The sequence below is a fragment of the Phaethon aethereus genome, assembly GCF_964289735.1.
Source record: "Phaethon aethereus genome assembly, chromosome: 14".
NCBI lineage: Eukaryota > Metazoa > Chordata > Aves > Phaethontiformes > Phaethontidae > Phaethon > Phaethon aethereus.
In genome coordinates this window covers 7,737,634-7,759,159 of record NC_138590.1, presented here as the reverse complement: position 1 = coordinate 7,759,159, position 21,526 = coordinate 7,737,634, and the positions used below count along the sequence as shown (strand labels likewise).

General features: G+C 38.7%; 1 protein-coding gene across 1 annotated transcript in view; it reads left to right on the top strand.

Moving 5' to 3' along the window:
* Nucleotides 1–16,148: 16,148 nt before the first annotated feature.
* Nucleotides 16,149–21,526, top strand: part of GABRA1 (gamma-aminobutyric acid type A receptor subunit alpha1) — a gene marked incomplete at both ends in the record, with an annotated part of 41,047 nt that continues 35,669 nt past the window's right edge. Inside the window, 2 exons of the mRNA XM_082006203.1 lie at nt 16,149–16,206; nt 18,633–18,720. Coding sequence (XP_081862329.1) covers nt 16,149–16,206; nt 18,633–18,720 — 146 coding nt within the window. The remainder of the gene's footprint in view (nt 16,207–18,632; nt 18,721–21,526) is intronic.

Here is a 21,526-nt window from a genome sequence, read left to right as displayed (position 1 = left end):
CTGACAGTCAATACTATCATACTATATATGAAAGGTTTTTTCCTTGACCTTGAGGTAAATACAGCAGTCACATGAAAAACCATGGCAAGAAAAATGAAGGCAAAAGAAAAAATTTGGTTGTTCTCTAGATGTAAGTGTGCAAGGGAAGGGAATACAAGTTAATTTTCAGGTTTTCTATCAGTTCGCGTGCTTTAATACTGCCTACTGACTTTATTGGCTGGATCTCATGAGACAGGTGTCCTGATACTGATGAAAAGAATAAAAATAAGAACTTTTTTTAACATTTTTTCTTGTTTTAAGAAAAATACATTATAAAGAATCTGCTTCATAAACTCATGTATTTATTTACTTTTTTTTTTACTGTGGCTTACTTGGTCAGAAGTTGTGTTAGTAAAATATAGACACAGTATAATAATTTTGCTGGAAAAAGTAAGGATTCATTTAATGGTGGTGCTTGTCTTGTTTAGGATTAGGAGGTATGATATGAAATTCTGGAGACAGGAGATACTGAAGAAAAATTAGGGTCTTTGGAGTGCATGTGTTTTGATAGGTCTCTTAATGGTGTTACAAAAAACACACCAAACCTGCAGCTGCTCCTAAGACACATGCAGGTTTTTCTGAGGAAGGTTAGTTATCTGTCTACTCATACCTTGTACTAGTCTTCTGGAGATTCTTGAAAGGGGCTTTGAAGTGGGAGCAAGACAAATGCCAATATCCCAAGCAAGCATGTCTATAAATTAATTCCTCTGAATCCCAACACAACAAGACTTTGGAAATACGCCTAAAAGGCCAAGAGACAGGAATGACACTTATAACTGCATTCATTAAGAGCGAGAGCATACCGTTCTTTGCCTAATGAGCATCCAAGGTCAATAGAACTTACTGAGCTCCCTGAGCTTTGATTTAGGGACATCCTTAATAACCTAGGACTTAAGATATAAATGCAACTATAGTTATGCCATCAAAACCAGACCAAGGATAAAATCTTGATCCTTTGTAATGGCTAAACATTGATTTTCGTGATATGTCACTGAATTTCAGAAACATTGATTTACTTGCTGATTTTTGAGTAGTTTCTATTGTAAGAAAATAATTGCAAATTCTGAGTTATTGACAAGTGCCACAATATAAATAAATGTTTGGAATATTCAACTGCTCCTGTAATTAATCTCTGGCATACAGTTACTACCTCTCTAGCCCTGTATAAAAAACTGTTTAACTAAATGTATTAGTAGTTGAAGAATGGCGCCGGGAGATTACGACTAAGAGTTAGAAATATAATGCATGTATTAAAATTACATAATGTTATGGAATTTAACAAACATTATGGCTCACAAAAATGATGGATACAAAGTTCAAGACCAGACCTGTTAACAGTGCTGCAAATTTTTTTCTAATACAAATTTGATAGTGTTTCACAGGTTTGATTTTCAATTCTCCCTGCTTTGTTACAGTAAGATCCATAAGATGTTTTGCTGGTTAGACCTAGTCTCATCTTAGCTTAATTCAGAAGCACATCTGTTATCCAAAGGTCTAACAACTGTGTATAAGGACCAGCGTGATATAATTTAGTTCACCGCTACCCATGTTTTCAAAGCAACAGTAGCTACGTCAAGGCTATGTTTCACCTTGGTTCTCCTGCTGTGGTGCTATACCTCTGCTTATTCTTCTCTGTGCAAGCCTTGCCTTTCTTTTTCTTAGTACGATTTTTATTAGAAAATTTCTTTAACTTGGCAAGTTTGTGTCTCATGGTTGTATGCTTTAAACATAAAAGTAAATGCATGCACACTCTCAGCTGTGGCAAGTTGTTTTCACAATTGCTATGAGAGGCTCAGGGGTACAGAGTCCTGCTCCTTTGCTGAAGGACAAACCCCTCTGCACAGGCCACGCTGGAACCAAGTCCTGTGGGTGCTGCCTGTTGGTGAGGCAAGAAAAACTAAAATAAAATACCCTGTTAGAGATGGCAGCACATAAAATCCCCCTTTATTCCCCTGCTGAGAATAGGGACTGTTGTATGCTACAGTAAAAAGTCTAAGAGCATTATCAAGGAATACAGAATACATGTGAACACTATACTTGAAGGTTAGAGACAGAAAGGGTGACAATTCACCCTTCAGAATTTTTAAAGATTACAGTTTTCAATGGTTTAAAATTCATTTTTTCATGGCAGTAAACCTGTGTTAAGACAAGTTGAATGGATTTTTGCCTATTTTGCATTCCCATTAATTGCTTATTCCCTGTCACTCTGCTGGACAAACTCTCCTATGTGGTTGTAACAATGGAAAAATCCAGAATATTTCCCAGCAAATTTAAAAAGCTTCAATATAAATTTAGTTCTATGGTGTTTTTTTTGCTAAGTTTTAGTGAAGATTAAATACAGTTATCTGAAATACCCGTCAGTTCTGGATCCTTGCTACCGCTCAGTAGCTATACTACCTAGTATAAAACACAGCTTCCAAATTGCTGCATAAAAAAAAACCTTCAAGTTATTTCTACTGTATGAGTGACACGAAAGCACCTGATGTTGATATTTAATTCTTACCATGTTACCATCATTACTACCAAGCAAGAATGTCTTATAGTAAATAAGTATTTGCTTATTACTCACTATCAGGACAGCTCTGTCTGCATCTTCATGTTTCTATGTTAAATGCAGTAACAATTCTGTGAGGACAGGACATTTTATGAACATATTTCACATGTCTCCACAGTATCTTAAGACACTTCTCACTTGAATTTCACCTGTTACATAGCAAACCTTGCAGTTGAATAGACACGGTGCTTATAAGGAATTCCTTGTTACATTCGCTGACTCTTGCCCTCTGAAAGCTTTAGCTTTCCAATTTCTTCCTCCTGTAAAAAACTAATGAGGTCCCTTCTGTGCTGCTCCATATTGTCAGTCATTCTTCACTGCAGTGGTCCTTTAAATAGCTTTTCTGTCATAGAAGTTACTCTAAAAGTGTTAACTTGGTATACTGAAATAAATGCATTCATTCACCTTAATTACAAAACCTGTTTCTTTTTCTAACTCTGTAAACCTATTTGGGTGAATGGTACTCTAAGTAACAATATTGTTTTAGCACACAAATCTTTCCAACCAGTATTTTTTTTCTATTCATTGTTGTGAGCAGTACTGTTCGCTATATAATAGTAATTATACTTAGTGTACATCCTTTTTCTATTTTTGTATAATATTTTGAATAACTCAAAACTTACAAAGGAAATAAAACAGGCTAACAGTTGTGAAACTGTATAACCTGTATTTCTTCACTAAAGACGACTTAAAACTAAGCTTTTAATCTTGAGCTTTTGGCACATGCTATTTCACACTGACTTTGCACTGGTAAATAAAATTATATCTAAGTATATACATACAATAAATATTCTAGAAGATATAGTTGAAGAAATTCTGTATTTAAAACCCTTTCTGTCATATTACACATGGAAATGCCAACTTGAATTTTATGTCAATCCAAGACTGTTTTTCACTAAGTATTTGCTTTGATTAAATTTCAAATGTATGCACCTACTCAAGCCCAAGAGTTGAAGAGGCATACCTTTCTTGTAGCATTGAGCCCTATAAAATGTGGTTGACGTCAAGATGTATTTTAATAAAATGTTCTATTTCTAAACAGTGTCATTATCAGAATATTTTCAAGAATAGGCCCTACTCTGACAATAGCTTGTACATGTAGACAATTAATTTGCTGAGGAGTAGGCTATGTTCTTTTTCCTAGTTTGAATTATTTAAATAAGCTCATTTGCAGTTAGTATTTAAATGGCTAGTGCCTGCTATATGAAAATTGAAATACATAAATTAAAATACAACTTAATGGCCTTCTCATTTTTCTCTTGTAGTAGTTGATTTTTTAGTTATTATTGACATAGTCAGATAGAGGAATTATCCCACCATCGATATAAAGTTCTGTCAGTGGATTTTTGGGGGGGAACACTGACAGCAGTATCCCACACAGAAGAGCTGAAAAACCTTTTTACATTCCTTCTATTTAACAAGGTATGGGAATATAGAGTAGGCAGTCTTGATGAATTCAGTTTGCACTACTAACATGTTTAAGAGCAGATATTTTCATAACATTCGTAGACCAGTGCTTAAGAGATGTTTATTGTCAGGTGCTGTTGGGGAGTTTGTTTTGTTCAAAGAGTCAAAGTGTTTTCTTCATATTTCTAATGAGACAAATAGAAAACAAGAAAATCCAGCCTTCTTCCTCCCAACGCCCATCAGAACATGGAAGAATAGCTCACAGTGGGGTGGCATTCTAAGTCATGCAAATAAATCATTAGTTAGTTACATAAATGGTTTTCTAGAATCACGTAAATGTTAATCAATAAAAAGCAAGGTAATTCTTTAGCTGTCCAAAATAGCTTTGTATTTTATTCCTGAAAATGGTCTGTATTGTTCAAACAAACTTGAAGAGCTCTATTCTGCTGTTGAATATATGTCCTGATTCTCAGCACACACTGACACAACTGTAACAAACGGATATATTGATTCTAGCTCTTTCCAGTCATACCACATGACTTCACAGGATATTCTCCTTAATCCTACTTCTGTAGAAGGACCTTTGGTCCTACTCTGATAGGGTAAACTAAAAGGACTGTTTCAGAAGTGTCGTGGTTTAGCCCCAGCCAGCAACCAAGCACCATGCAGCCGCTTGCTCACTCCCCCATGGTGGGACGGGGGAGAGAATCAGAAGAGTAAAAGTGAGGAAACTCATGGTTTGAGATAAAGACAGTTTAATAGGGAAAGCAAAAGCCACGCATGCAAGCAAAGCAAAACAAGGAATCCATTCACCACTCCCCATGGGCAGGCGGGTGTTCAGCCATCTCCAGGGAAGCAGGGCTCCATCACGCGTAATGGTTTCTTGGGAAGACAGACGCCGTCACTCCGAACGTCCCTCCACCCCCTCCTTCTTCTTCATCCCAGCTTTATATATAGAGCATGATGTCATATGGTATGGAATATCTCTCTGGCCAGCCTGGGTCAGCTGTCCCGGCTGTGTCCCCTCCCAGCTCCCCGTGCACCCCCAGCCTTTTTGCTGGCAGGCCAGCACGAGAAGCTGGACTGTCCTTGACTACTTAGCAGCAACTCAAAACATCAGCATGTTATCAACATTTTCTCATCCCAAATCCAACGCTAGCTTCTGTGAAGAAAATTAACTCTATCCTGGCTGAAACCAGGACAAGAAAGTAAGTGAGAATAAGGTGCAGGATAGGCTACATGACTGTAAATTCCTTGAGTTGCTATAGAGGATGAGCTAACATTTCCAAATATTTGACTTCGCTGGTTTAAATAATTAGCAAGACAGTCTGAGGTACATTTTGTTATTTAACAAAAAAAAAAAAATCAAACCCAACAAATTAAAGGAGTCTTGCCCAAACTGCTCAGCTGTACTTGCTCAGTAAATCTGCATGATTGATTTCCTTTTTCCTAACAGTACACATAAAAATGCCAGCTTACAGAAGGGAAGGAAAAAATGAAACTGATACTAGGACCCTTCTGAAAATACTATACAGTTAATACACTTAGGACAACGAGCAGATCTGATGATACAGACAACAGTGACTATTCTACATATCCAAGGCCTATTCTCACAAGGAAAAAAAAAAGGAAGAGCTCCATAAGGTGCTGCTAGCAGGGAGTCAACATCCTAAGTTAGGAAAATACATGGCTGGCATAACCATACACAGGCATATGCAGATCCATGCCCTAAAAGAATTTTGAGGGCTAGGGACGTGGATATTGGCATACCTAATATCTAGAATATCAGTCCCAAATACACAGCAAAAGGTAAAGGGAATTAATAAAAAATAAAATTTATGATGGATATCTAATTATCATAGGTAGGCTTTGCCAGCACAATAAACCAGTAGACAGAGATATCTGGAGCAAAACAGCTGATGCTGTGGATCAGCACCCAACCTTTATGCATTTTGAGAGATTTACTTCTACTCTGGTCCCATGGGCTGAATATCCATTAGCTACTGGAGCATATCAGAAACACACCTGGAGACTATTGCCTGATATTGTTTCATTGGTAATGACTTGAATTTCCATGTTCTGAGACTCCTCCCTAATGTGAGCCAAGCCAAACTGCAGGAAATAGGAATAGACAGATTTCCTTCAAACGGCCACACAATATGAATAAAACACTAGCATAAATGCATCTTTTAGGTAACAAGTTGCTAAATAAGCAATAATAATACTTGACTCAAGTGCTTTTCTAGAGTGGACATTGTTACTATGAGTAAGTACTCATCAGGTCAGAAGAAGCAATCAAGAGTTTGCTTTAATTATCCCATTTATGAATCCCGATCATGAATACCTTTCAGCAGTATCTAAAAAATTCCCAGATGCCCAGCTGAATTCAGAATTAAGATGGTTCCTGGCATCTTCCCTTGGTAGAATGGAATGGCATTTTCCTACAATGCATGGACAATGTCGGCACATGTGCATGAGCCACAGGGCCATGCACAGCTGCAAATACCCCTTCTTTGCTACCTTAAAGGTGGTAGATCTCTCATGGAATCAAGTCTTCAAGTTTGCTTATTTTGATTATATTTCAGCATTTAGCTAGCAAGAATTTCTAAAATATGTGCATTCCTGCTATGCTACCTAGAAATAAAACCTTCCCCCCATTAAAATGGGGAAAAACTGAACTACAGCCTGTTACCCACTCCTGTGGGTGTCTACGACAATATACTCATGGAAAAGAAGTTGTAGCATTAGACAGTAGAAATGATTATGCTGGATGAATGTGTACTTCAAAACCAGGGAAAAATGCTTGAGTGGTTTAGGTGACTGATAATTTTTTCTATATTACTCAATTTCAAGAACAATAAAAAGATAAAACAAGAAAAAGTTCATGGAAAAACTGTGGGGGAAAAACTGTGAAGAGTGCATATTCTGTGCTTTGAAGAAAAAAATGGTAGAAAAGTGTAAATTATATACAGAATTATTTCCATACGCACCTTTGGCTGATTCTCCTAAATGACAATAAAATTTGCAGTTTTGACAGACCTTACTTTGTACAGCAGAGTACAAAGTGCTAGTGAACTAACTTTTTGCCTTCAGAAGACTTTACTTCTTCCTTCCATTTTGTTTCGGGGGGGGGCGGGGAATGAGGGAGGGGCAGAGTCCAAGGCTGAGACCTTTCTAGTTGCTGTCTGCCAAGGAATGAACATTAAAATGTTTCAATAACTACAATTTTGTTGACTAACCAGTTGTATTTGCAGGCACATGATGGTTTGCTGTCCCACTTGTTTAGTTTGTATCACTGTCTTCAGAAAAGGACCTTCACTCTCTTTCTTTGTCATCTAAGGCAAAGCATACTTTGATGTATTTTAGCTACTAGAGCAAATCACTATGTGTAATCAAAGAAAATACCAGCAGTTTTGCAGTCATAGGGCCATTGGCATCCCTAGCACATGAGAGAAGTTCAGGACACCACTGCAACGTGATTAAAGATTTTGCTGCAGAATACTGATAAGACAAATGTTACATGCCAATTGTTTTGGTATACAGACTTAAACCATTTCAACATTTAGGCCTCTCAAATTCTTGCTTGAATTATATATGTGAGTAAGATCACTTTTGGTTTGCAATGAGGAAAGTATTTTCACTCCTGACAAATGATCTCATATACCAATATGGTTGGGTTTTTGTCCTGAGCAAAAAATGGAGGCTATTATCACAGCATCACACCTGGCTCAGTATAAAAATACTGTTGTATTGGATGTTTTTCTTGAACTCTCAATTGATCAGATAGATACAAATAAGAAACTGTAAAAGAAAAACCCCAACTCTCCAGAACTAATACAAAACAGCAGCAATATTCAATAGGCCTGACTTTACAATCCTTTATTACATTTATGTAACTAAGTTTTAGTTAAATGTTTATTAGTATTGCCTAGCAGAAAGTGATACATCACTATGACAAAATGTTTCATTCCATTTCAACAATCCGTTAAGAAAAGTCATCTTATCACTCTGTTGATTACGAATGGTGTCTACATGTGAATTTCGGGATCTGAATAATTAGTCACAGCTGAAAATGGGTTAGATGAATCCTGCCTTTAATGGCCTGCAGAGTTTTACTTTCAAAAAGAACAGCTGACTCCTTTACTTGCTACCTTATCACAAAATGAGATAGTCAGACAACCTTCTTGTCAGTCTGTGAAATATTGCTAATAACAACATATCTTTGGTCGGAGCCTGTGCACCCACATTCCCTTCAGTAAGGGTAGCCAGTGGTAACTGAGAAGGAAGTTCCACAACCATGCCAACGAATTATTCTCAAAAATACAGAGCTTTCTTCCCCACAGCAAAACTAACACAAGTGAAAAAGTAGTTTCCCTCCCAGTCACACCAGTGACTGAGTATTGTTCTAATCCCAATTGCTTTGCTCTTGATCGGTAGCAGTAAAAAAGAGAAGACTCAACACTCCTTTTTATGGAGCTACTACTGACTAAAGAGGCACTGTCTCTATGTAGACACATTTCATAATTTTCATAAGTAACTGTTCAAGCTCTAGAATAGAAACCAATTAATACTGATACACAGAATCTCAAAAGAAGTAAAAGGGCACACCAATATCCATGCTACAAAGAATAAGTAAATATTAATATTCTTATGAAAGCAGCAAGCAAAGGCTATGAAAGCTAAATATGGCTTCATATTAAGTTGACTGTCTTTTCACATATTACCCGAGCAAGCCTAGGTGTTTACAGCAATTGCTTAGTTTGTTTAAACATGGCAGTAGGCGAGGACCAGATCCACAGCTGCTGCAACAACCCAGCTGAACTCAACACAGCTGTGCCAGCTTACATGCACTGGGGAGCCAATCCTTACACCTATAAAGCTGTTTATGCTACTCAACATTAAAAATTATTGGTTACATTCTAAAATATCACTTGGATCATCTTGGATTATCAGAGACCTTCTGAAATGGTATTGTTAGAGCTCTCCTTTAGAATAAAGCACAGATTTAGATTACAACACAGTTTCAATTCTAACTGATATTTACATTTATTGAAAATGTCCAGAACATATTGATTTTTAATTGTATGAGTTTTTGTGTCTATAGGCCAGCTATTATTTTAGCTACTTTGAATGAAAACAATAATTTCCTAATATAATATAACCACATATGCAAACTATTGTAAGTGCAGACTTCATGTTGCAAAGCTTGGCATATAAATATAACAATTGTGAGGTATATTTCCATAAATGAAATAGATGGAACAGGCAATGCTGTTGAATCAGTTTGTTAGAAGGAGCAAGAAAAAAAAGTCCATCAAGCAGCTCTTTAGCCAACATCAAAATTTCAGTTCTGCCTGACTAACACCGGGGGCTCTACAAGGAAATTCAAAACACATAAATCAGGTTTTAATCTGTAACAGTAAAAACAAGCAACGTAAACCACAGAGGAAATCAGGAAGAACCCACCTCAAAAGCTAAATGCATAAAAACTAGGAGCCTTGAGCCACAGGAAAGCTTACACATAACCTGCCCTGCTCTTATATTGCCTGAAAATATCTGCCACTAACAGCTGGACCTGCAATTGTCCCAGCACAGCAGTTCTGGGAAAATTACACAGGTTTTGTCTGTGTAATTTTCAGTAGGTATAAAACCGAACATAAATAATTTTAAAATGGAAGTAAAACGCAGAATAGTTGTGTTAGTATCTTTTGGATAAGGACCTTAGGATATGAATGCAAAAGGTAAGTGTAAAATCATACCGTTACAACACCACTTTGTTAATGATTGTGCGAGCGTATTCCTCATCTATATTTGCTATGCCTGTCTACACTTGGATTTTTAGCACTAAGCAGGTCACACAAAAATTAGATTTGAAAATCTGAATGTCACTTAAATGTTTACTCTGCTGTTTCTACAGCAGACTTCAAACTCTGGAGCAGGACAGTGTGTGCAAGGGTGCTTTGACAGTGTCCTGCAGCTAAGCAAGTACACCTCCATGCACAACATCAGCAGTCAGGAAGCATACGGTGTGTCCAGCTGGAAGATAAAATCATCTGAAGAGCCTCCTTGCACCATCTCTAGGAAGCCAGGAAAGCAGTGGAGTAGGAGGAATGGGTGAATCAAACACCGTGTGCTTCGAAATGACAGTGGGAACCAGCACCTGACAAGCTAACGTGTGTGTTACCTTTGCTTTACGAACTTTTCTGTGGTTTCTAAACAGTATTTGCAAGAAAGGTTCAGCTTAGCGCTGCACTGTCTGAAATCGATGGGAATTTTGGCTAACTGAGCTTCCAAGGTTGCAAGGTTCTCATTCTAGATAAAGGCACCAAGACAGGGAGAGAAATGAAATGTGTCTAAGGTCACCTAAGAAGTCAGCAGGGTGTTTGGCTTCCAAAGCAGCAAAAGCAAGAAAATTCAGCCTTGTGTGACACATTTAAGTTTAAGAATATCTATGACCCATGGCATTAAGTGGATTCTTAAGTTTTTGGTTGAATAGGGATGGATTTAAACACATTTTAAGCGTATCTCTGAATTCAGGCTGAGATATTCTGACTCTACATCTTTTAGTTCAACCAAAGGCAAATATTTGTAGTAGGACAATGGTGAATATTTTTCCTTCTGATTTTTGTTTCTTAATTTTATAAAATGTATTTTATTGTTTCTTATCTGTAAATATTTATTTTACTTTGTTCACTTTCTTTTCATAGTCACTTTCAAAGTCACTTCTTTATCTACAAATAATAAGTAACAAGGGCTTATTAATGCACTAAACATTGTATTGCTAGGGAAATCTTTAAAACCAAAAAAACCCTATCAACCTTCAGAAACTTTGAATAATCTAGAACTTCTGCTTACATAGATTTTTATCCTATCCATTTTTTAGGAAAAATCATCATTATGGATCAACACTGTTGCTTAAGAAAATATGAAATTACAGGTTAGCTCTTTGGTCCATATGAACCTGAACTCTTGTTAAGTATATCAAACCACAAGTCATAATTCTAAGGTTTGAGTCCCAAACAAATATTTCCTTCCAAATGCAGAGTGGGAAGGACAGTGAGCCATGACATTATTTTCTAGTTTCTGAAGGGTAACCGAATGACATCCACACCAGGTTGACAAGAGTACACCCCTCCCTTTTTGTGAGGAGAGCTTCGTAGTTGCAGAAGGTGTGCTGAATTTATACTAAAGGTGCTAGGAAAGCTCCAGGAGGTTGTAGATTTAGACTTCACCTCATCACAAGCAGTGAGTTAGAGCATAGGGGATAAACACATATGGTGTTTATATTCTACTACAGATAAATCCAGCTGTTGCAGGAAAAGCCTCCTGAAAAAGATATCGTCGATGATCACCACTGGATTTGCCAGGCTCCTGTAATCCCCGCAAGCTCCTGACTGTGACCTTTGTTCTTTTTGGTGGTTTTCATTAATTTCACTGTGGGTTTTTTTAAAAAAACATATTGTTATCCCATTCTTCCTTTCTGGCATCAGACAAGAAATCCTATTATTATCTAGGAACGGATCCTCCCCTTCTGGCTTCATGGATTGAATTTCATGGTGATGTTTGGCAACAGCATGGCAAGGCATAATAAATTGTTGTCTATGTGGATTAGAAAGTCGGAGAAACTTGTAAGTAATTGGGTTTTCTGTTTGAAATATTGTATTTGGAAACTTTAAAATTCAAGAGACAGCCATCATCTCTAAGTTTCTGGGTGTCAGGTATTTTACATCTTTATTCCATTTTTAATAGATAATGGGTTCAAAGGAGCACCACTTTCAATTTTCAACTTTCAACACAGATCTAGAAAGAACATTCGTAGTCTTTAATGTGCATTATCTCAGATTGACTCTTTGAAAACAGTGTAACTTGTTTTCATGAAGATTCTTATTTGTATTTCCCTGGAAGTTCTCTTTCTACTAATTTTTTGAACACTAAAGAGGCGATGGATAGAACCTTACTGTAAAATGAAAGAGGCATAATAAGAGTGAACTTTTGTTTGATACCATCACTTGCCTTTTACAAAAACACTAGTTGATAAATATATGTCCTGTTTTCTTGACTGTGGCTCTCAATTAAAGGAAAAAAAAAACTTAAGCAACTGAATTTCATTATGTCTACCAAAGGGTCAATAGCTATTCTTCAGTATATTTTTGAAACATGTAAATTAGAAATCAAATTCAAATAATATATTCAACAAAATATTTCCATTTACTCACACGAGCAGGACTTGTAAATAACAGAGTTCAAAGCTTTGGAGCAGATGGTCTTTCTGTTTTAATTCTTTATCTGATCTGCTGTATGCCAGTAAATCTCTGAGTTTCATTTGCTTTATTCAAATCCCTTGGCTATTCAGGACACATCGTGTCAAAGCATTCTGCTGTGGAATTTCAGTTGTTTTATATATGCTCCTAAACTAAAAGAAAACATATGTATATTTTGTACACACAAAGAACAGCATGATAAAAAACACAACACTGAAAAGAAAAATTGTTCCCTGGTGACATATAAATACTCTGTATATGTGTTATGTATACATATACAGAGAGAGGATGCAGGCATTTAAGGAATAGGCCAGATTTCAAAAACGTTTACTAGAAATTCAGCAGCAAAAATAGTTCTAACTACTTCAAAAATCTTTCGCTATGACAATTCTAATTCATCATTTAATAGATTTATTTTACCAAAATAGGATTCAATTGGTTTAACCTCATTGCTATTAATCACTTGCACTAGCATCAAAGTTCAAAGCATTGCACATAGTAGCTGTGCCAAGTTTGTTTTGGCTGACTGTTTAGATTTAATAATATTGTTTTTAAAGAATTCAGCTCTACACTACCTTGTAACATGAATGACACAGCCTCTTTTTGAAAACCTTATGGAGTCATAAAGTTGTCTTGAAAAAAATTTAGGTCTTCTTGATATACTCATTTTCCAAATGTGACTGTAAAACCATGCACTGAGATGTACATCACCTAATATTGAGTTACTTGGAGAGATTAATCCCAAATGCATCTTCCCTTTCTCATCTGAACAATTCATTCAAGAATGAAATCATATGATGCTAAGACTCATGGGTAATATACACATTCCTATATATAGCTTGAGATTTTCAAAGATATCCTCTTAAATTAGGTGCTTGAAAGCCACAGATGGTCTAATTTGATAAATGCGTTACCCTTAGTGGTGTTTGGATTAGGTCAGTGGAATTTGGATGGGAAAGGGAAAAAGTAAGAATTGCAAGACATGTATCTCCCACTTAGCACTTTTTCTTCAAAAGTTGGTTACATTCCTGTTGGTAACAACAAATTATATCGGTCTTTAAAAGACTAGATTTTTTCTTTTATAGTTTTTTTTTCCTTAAAAGACAGTTATTTTGTTACCATAACCTATCATAAAACAGCCTGTTTAGTGTTTTAAATTTTTAGTGTTTACTACAGAATGACATGATAACTGTGGTAACAGCCCTTGAAAAGGGAAAATCTGGGTTATGTGTGAGCACTGATGGACAGGAATCTCAGCCATGGAGGAAAAATAGTTTTGTCCTACTTTCTGAGCAGATGAGAATTAGAGAGAGAATGAGCAATTTCCAATTTTAGGTCAATATTTTCACCCAGGGAGAACTCAGAAAAACATATCATCCTTTGGTATGCGGCAATTGTGTCCATGGAGGCAAAGACCATCCTGTGCGACCCTTGACACTTTACTAAAATAAAAACAGATTCCATTGTTTATATACTAATTCAAATAAGTCAAGAAGAAAAAAAATAGGATGCAAGGTTACGTCTCATTGGCTCTGAAATGACTTCAGCTGCCCACTCGCTCAGGTTTTAGTGCACAGAGGTACATGAACTTTTAGCCATTCAGTGATTCACTTTTCGGCCCATCTGTCTGTCTAGCTGCCTGTCACAGACACACAACATACAGCAAATGTACGACTTATAATTTCTTTGTTCATGAGAAAAGAAGGGGAAAATGAAATACTGGAGCTATGTTGAACATTTATTTATTTTTTCAAACATATATTATTAATCTAGAAAAAATAGTTTAAGGTCATTGTAGATAATATAATTAATTCCCCTAGTGACAGGGCAAGGAATCTCAGTGGTTTTACAGCCACACAATGTCCATGTACTTTAATAAAACACCCTTGTACTGTTTTTATTAACTCAGCTGAGGATCTCAACTTGTTGCTTAAGCAAAACTCTCTCATGCTTCAGTGCAAGAATAAAAACATAGTAAATTATGTTAGCTAAGAGCAAATGAAGGTAGAAACATGGCATATTTGGAAAATACCTCTAGCCACTAAGACTGTGCCTATGTACTAGTGATTTGAAAAGTCACGACTTATAATTCCCTTGGGAAGTTAGTAGGTTTTTCTGTTCCCTACTTTTCTGTGCATTGCTAACAACCTTGAATCAAAATGAGATGAACTCATTGGAAATGTCAGGAAACTAAGCAAAAAGTCCATTGCAAGACTTTAAAATAACCTGTGGCTATTTAATGCCCATGACTGGGTGAACTTGGTGCAGTAGGGGACTTTGATAAACAAAATTCCCATTTTCCTTGTGCTTAGGGAAGTCATTGCAGCATTTAGACTGTTGTAAGTCAGGCACTTATCCAAAATGACTGCCACCTTGGAAGTTACTGCCAGTCTTAGTTATGAATGTCATCAGTTTGTTGGGTCACATCAAATCCTTCTCAGGATGTTACAAAGACAAATAAACCATGTATATCATGAGGATGTGTAGAATGTGCAATATTTGGTTTTAAAAAGCTGGATAAAGCTTGCAACAGCTAGTTTAACTGTAACATAGGATACCAATTCAGGTTATCTCTGACAAAGTATATGGCTTTTGACCTCCCTTGGAACAACATCACAGGGAAGAACAGAAATTGGATCGGTGATGGCATTCAGAGGGGGAAGAGGGAAGGTAGACAGTATTTGAAATCCAGCAGGTGCATACGATACAAGGATTTTTTTTCCACCCCATGGATGCTGGCAGTGCTCTGTAAGTAACAGATACTGTTGACTGAGGAGCTCATTTTATCTTTACGCTAAACAGAGCTAAGACAGCTGACCAGGCTGTCTTTGTGGCAGTTAGCAGTGTCTGACATTTCCGCAGCAGGCTGAGGGCTGATGAAAGGTGCCTTGAGCTAAAGCCACGGTAACCTGTGGTGTGCTCTCACGGCATACCCGACGCCTCTCCGCACCTGATCCATCCAACTTTCTCCTTCTTTCTCTGCAGAAGTGTCAGCACCCGCCGAGCTCGCCCAGTTTGCTCACGCCTGAGGAGAGGACGGTCGCTGGGGGGGGTGTGTGGGGGTGTGTGTGTGTAAACTGACGTTAACTTCAAGCAGAAGCGTGCCCTTCGGTGACGGCAGGTGGGCCAGGGCCGAGCCACCACCCATGTCGTGGGGGGCAGCCGGGGGCGCCCCTCCCGCCGCCGAGGGCTCCGGCGGAGCGCGGGGCTGTCACGGCTTTGGTCCCCGCCGGGGTCCGGGTCCAGGGCAGCGCCGCGCCCGGGAGAGAGTTGGTGCGACGGGGCCGGGAGCCCCCGGGCACAGCCCTCGACAGAGCCCTGGAGCCACTCCGGGCAAACGTGGCTCCTACCGCTGAAAGGCGTGTGAAAGTGTGGGAGAGCCACCAGGTCCTGGAGCTGATTTCCTACGGGTCTCGCCCAAAATGCGTGTTACCTGCGTTTAGAACTGCACAGCATCCCTGTCCCCCTCTGGCTACGTCCACCGGCTACCGCCTGGCTCTGTAGGTACATAGAGCCTATAGGCACACACGCGTAGTGCTGCACCCTCTACATTTCTAGCTAGCCTTCATTCATATTTATGCCGCGATTAAATATTTGAGCAAAGGTTGAAGGCTAACGCAGATCGGTTATATTTTTTCAGGGACGACCCTTAAAATAGACTGTTTTGCAAACGGCCAGTGTCTAAATATTCTCAGTGCACACACACACCTCCTCCCCCCCCAATAATAATAACGCTGCAGATTGTAGAAGGATTTGAGTCTGCAGCCAGAAAGGGATTAGGGCGAGAGCACTGGAAGTTAAATTGTGCTGCATATAAAAAATGGGCGGATTGGTCTCTAGATGAGAGCTTGGTACCACCTTCCTTTCTAAAATAAAATCTCTCTGGCATGAAGTCACAGCCTATTTCACATCCGGTTTACCCTGGGACGTATTACTACTGTCTTGGTAAAGAGAAAGCTTTTGTTGTATAGCGCCGGCCGGAATAACTGGGAAGAGAAATTTGGGCGCTAAACCCGGAGGAGCGGCGGCGCCGGCGATGGCCGAGGCGGAGTGAGCGGCGGAGCCGAAGCCGCGCAGCCTCCGCGCCGCGCGGGCGGGAGCAGCCCGGCAGAGCCGGCCAGCGGCGCCGCGGACCCGCGCCCGAGGGGCTCCCGGTAAGGGCGGCTGTGCGCTCGCACCCGCACCCGCGCACACGCACGCGGACCCGCGCACGCACCCGCACCCCTCCGGGCGCTCCCAGCTGCGGGCACCGCGTCCAGGAGCGCAGGCGGCTCCTCTCCCCGCTCCGCAGGTACCGCCGGGTCGGTGTGATTTCCTCCCAGCCTTCCAGCTTGAAAATCCGCAGCGATCGATGGGCATTTTAATTTATCGTATTTGTTTATTATTTAGCGTGGAGTGATTTCCACCGGTCGCTTGGAAAAGGTTTTTTGGGTTTGGGGCTTTTTTTCTTTTTTTTTTTTTTTTTCCGAGGGAGGCGGTGGGAGGGGTTGCTTTCTCAGGGTGAGGGGGAAATACAAAGTTGAAATGCCGGGAGGAAAACAAGTCTCGATTTGCGCCTTAGACATGGGCAAATCTCTCACCGGGGGTCAAAAATGCATCAAAATGCACCCTTCCCCCCCCCCCTTTTTTTTTCTCCCCAGTGGGAGCTGCTGAAATGCTCCCAGAAGTGTGGCTCTCTCCCATTTTGAATGGGAAAACCAGAGCTGGGTTCCCAGGCGGTGCGGGCTGGGGGAGGCCGGGGTCTGCTGCTGTTTAACGCGCCTGGGAAGACTTCTGTTAACATTTGCTTTTTCCAGCTGCAAGAAACTTTCCTTCTCCAGGATTTATAGTGCCTGTATGGGTTTATTGAAGCAGAGGGATGGTGCCGGGGGGTTGGTGCGGGCGTGGAGCTCAACAGATCAAGATAGTTCGGAATAATTCACTTTCCGTTCTTTATCCCGAGGAACCTTTTGCAAAGGCAGAAGTTGGCAGGACCGGGAGAAGGCGATTTTTGAAGCCACAGATGTTGCCTTTCCCTTTGTAAGGGGACTGATCACAGGGCAAGTTAAGATGCAGTCTCGTCCCTGAAGATCTTTATCCACGCTTTCCTGCCACATCCAGCTCCTTCCTATCCAGTTAGATTAGCTCACCCCCACTCAATGCTTATCTGCCGATCATTTGCCTATAAAGGCATTAATTATATCTTCCTGCTTACATACAGCTTTGTAACGATATTTTATTGATTTAAATTGTCCCTGAGAGTGTGCAGAGAATTGGGGTAGCTTTATTTAAAGGTACAAAAACATTTCCATGTACAGTGCTTCATTTTCTCAGGCATTAAAAAAACCCCTCCAATTCACTACTGAGGGGGAAACACAGGCTTCATATTTTGTTGCCCTTATTTAATGTAATGAATACTAAAAATTGACTGGATTCCAGCACATAGCATATAGGTACGTAAAAGAACCTGCAGCATATCCTGGGCAATCAGCTGAATCTGGAACACCAATTCCACAAATACCAGCTAACTTTGTATTTCACAGTTTATTAGCAAGCGAAAGAAACCTTCTGAGGTTGTGTTACTTTTTACTCAAAGGTAAACTGACAGTAACTCAGTGAAGGCTGCAGAGAGGACAGGAGACATTTGGAGAGGAGAAGGCTGTTCATACAAAAACATTTCCTAGCAGCAGAGACAGGTAGAGATTTAGGAGACGGTGTGTAGGTTGTCAGCACATGGTTTGGCTACGAATTGTGCCCTTTAGCCCAACAAAAACATTAGTGTACATACATAGCAGCAGATCATGGAGTCAGAATCTGATCATTTTACTCCTTCTCTGATGCTAATATTTCAGGGGAGAACAGTAATATCTGTAGAAGAAAGTTGCTTCCATCACATCAAAGCAAAGCAGTGGCTGTGAGGGAAGCACCGCTCTCCTCAGTCGCGCTACCACACACTGACACCTTCCAAGAGGTTTGGAAGGACTTGGGCTGGTTCAAGTCAAACAAAAAACAATTACACTTGGTTATCTGGAAATGTCATGGAGGTGCCTTGTCACCTTTTCAACACAGGAGGAAACTGAGTAAGAATTGCCGCAGAGTTTGGGGACAGCAGCTTTAACTCATAATTGCTTTTGTTAAAGTTCAAGAATAAGGCAAACAAGAATACACCCTTACCATAAAATAAATCCCACCCTAAGCCTCTGTGTCTAAAAGTAGAAGGTAAACAGGAGAACAGCCAAGGCCATACTCCTTTATTCCAAATGGCATGAGCTATAGTATTGTGAGGTCATTGCCTGACATCAAATTATTCTGCAAAAGTTCCCAAAATCAGACCTCTTTTTCCACAGTACCTGTTTTAATGTAGGGGACATTGATGATTATTTTCCTTCTAGTTTCAGAGCCCACGATGAAGAGACTCCTGGTGCTTTGTGACTGCCTCTGGGCCTGGAGCCTCCTTCTGAATGCACTGACTGAAAGAAGGTGGGGAGATATTTTTTAATGCACCAACATATTTTGAGAACCTTTCATTTACTATAGCAGTGTAAGACAAATACTGCATGGGCTGCACTACTACTAAGTGTATTGGGGAAAGTTAACCCCTGTTCAAATCCCAGCTAAATTTAACTAAGGGAAGACTGAAAGAAAACTACGATTTGTTTGCATAACATGTTTTTTTCCAATATTCTGAAGAAAAAAAAGCAAAAGCTTTCTGAAACAAATTGAAACTAAACTACCTCTTGAACACCTGTACAATCCTTTTTACTCTTATATAATGACTGCTCAGAAATACAAGATCCTTTAGAGGAAAAAAAAGTGTAATTAAGTTTTTTTTAAATGTCATTTAAATGCTATTTAGTAACTTTATTGTCCCCTCATTCCACTTTTTATTTGGTCAGGATTGCGTCTTAACTTAGTAGCTGTTTTCACAAATTCAAAGTTGACCTTCCTGGTGAAGGGAGACTGCTTGGATGAAGAAGAATTTGTAAGCTCAAACCTCCTAACAGTTTATGTTTGAAAGACCATGCTACAACGAATGTTTATGAAATATATGTTGAAATCATAATCTAAAAATACCATTAGTATTAAGAACAATTTGTAATCATACAACACCTCATCTAATAACTAGTAGGCTAACTAAAGACTATAAAGCAGTTTGGAGTATACTTGCAGTACTCTCTGCAATTCAAAATTCAGTAAAGGTGTTTAAGAAGACTCACAGATATATTTCCATATTTTAAAAATATTAATGTCCTGTCAATAATGCTACCTCCTAATGACCAAAAAGCAGTAGAAATTTTGTATTGTCAGTAGTGATCCCTAGAAGAGGTATTTGTGCCTTGATCTCCATAGTGTCTCCTTATGCATTCGCAGCTCTAGGTAAACTTATCTTGTGGCTACCTTGAAGATTTTAGAGTGGAGGGGGCAAAGGTTCATCTGCACGAGTGTTTCCTCTAAAAAACCCGAAAACAATAAAAGCAGGTGATTCATGTTACAATTGCTGTATTGAATAAACACGACATTCTAGAAGAAATACCTTTATTTTGATAATATATTAAGAAGGGTGAGATTTGAAGTATTCATGAAGTACTTGATGTAGACCAGGTAGACAATTTTGTGAAAACATGTTTATTGTATAGATCTGTGGACATATATATGTGTACATATATTTATTATATCTGTAATGTATGCATATGCATTCTTAAAATGACAATTAAGATGCATTGGACTAATGTTTAAAAATTATATGGTGTGTCACTATTATAATGACCTGTAGATGGAGTTAGTGCACAGTTTTTTATTATACTGTGGTTTAATATGAAAACACAATCTCTTGCAGTCACTTTTTCCTCAAAATGTACACACCTTACACTATAATCTGTTTCTAAAGCCATTTTGTCACAGTAACTTCCCTTGCCTTTTCTTTGGGAGTGCTGTTAATCCTTTATGATAGAAAACAGTTGATGAATTAGATAAAGTGTCTGTGATACAGAAAGACAGTCTTGCCATATCATTCTTCTTGTCATAAAAAAACAGCATTAGGTCTATTTTAATGTGTATTCTGAATGAAAAATCACAATCCCTCTGGAGTTACAGTATACTATATACGTACACAAATGGTCACATTCTTCCCGTTGTGACCATATCTCAGTTAAAACCAGCCCTAACAGTGCTTTTTACCTCCGATAAAATGGTGGGAAGAACAGGTAAAGGTGCAGACAAATGTGACATCCAGATTGGAAGCGGTGCATTGCATTGCATCCTCTCCTCCTGCACTGCCACGAGTCCATCTTTCTGACGCCTCTTCTGCAAACATACTCATTTATTTACCACTAAAATTTCTGAAGTGTTTTTATATCCTTCTGCCACCTTAATCCTGATGACCTTCGGCTATCCTTGAGATATGTATGTACAGCAGCTTGTTTACTGACAATCAGTGTTAATATAAAATTTAATCCAGTGAAAAGTCCTGTGTTGCAATTCTACATAAGGTGTATGAGGAACGATCCGTTGAAAGATAATGCTCATTGGAGACAGCAGGAGAACTTGTTGTTTGGTAACATATAGGAAGCATAAAAAGAAAAATATTAATGTCTGTGACTTAAAAAGCAACTGTAGATATGAAAAATAAATATAAATCAACCTTTTTTTAATTAAGTGAATTTATATGATGTGGCTAGAGGAAATTCATAGTATTTTTTAAAACTGTTAGAGGTTTTGTCTTCTTCATTAGAAACGGTGATTTATATGCATTAAAAACCCCTGAAAATTGTTCTCTACAAGGTCACATCCTATTAAAAAAAAAAAAATTAGTAGAACTTCTATGAGTGTCAGTTCTGAAACTCATTTAAATTTGTAGTATTACTTTTTCAAACCTATACTGCAAAATAACTTGGAGGCATTTCCAGAGTACCTATATTCAGAGTATCTATCCTTCTTCTCTCTGTATTCGAGACAAGCAGAATATATGTGTGAGATATACGAAGGGTATTTGACTGACGCAGTTTACAGAAAATAATTTCGTAGGTATTTTACTAGAATCTGATCATTTAATGTAACAGCATATTCCTTATAAGAAGGTCTTTGTTGGTTAGGGCAGGGACAACTTGCAGACCGCTGAGACCCACATATCACCGTAGCCGTATGGATAACAAGCTGCCCAATCGAAGAATCACTTTTGTGACTAGACCTGATCCTAACAAAAGTTTTTGGCACTGCACTGTTTATCCAGTTCAGTAGCAACGTGTGCGACAAAATGATGATTTGGAAAGCAGCGTTTCTGCTTTTA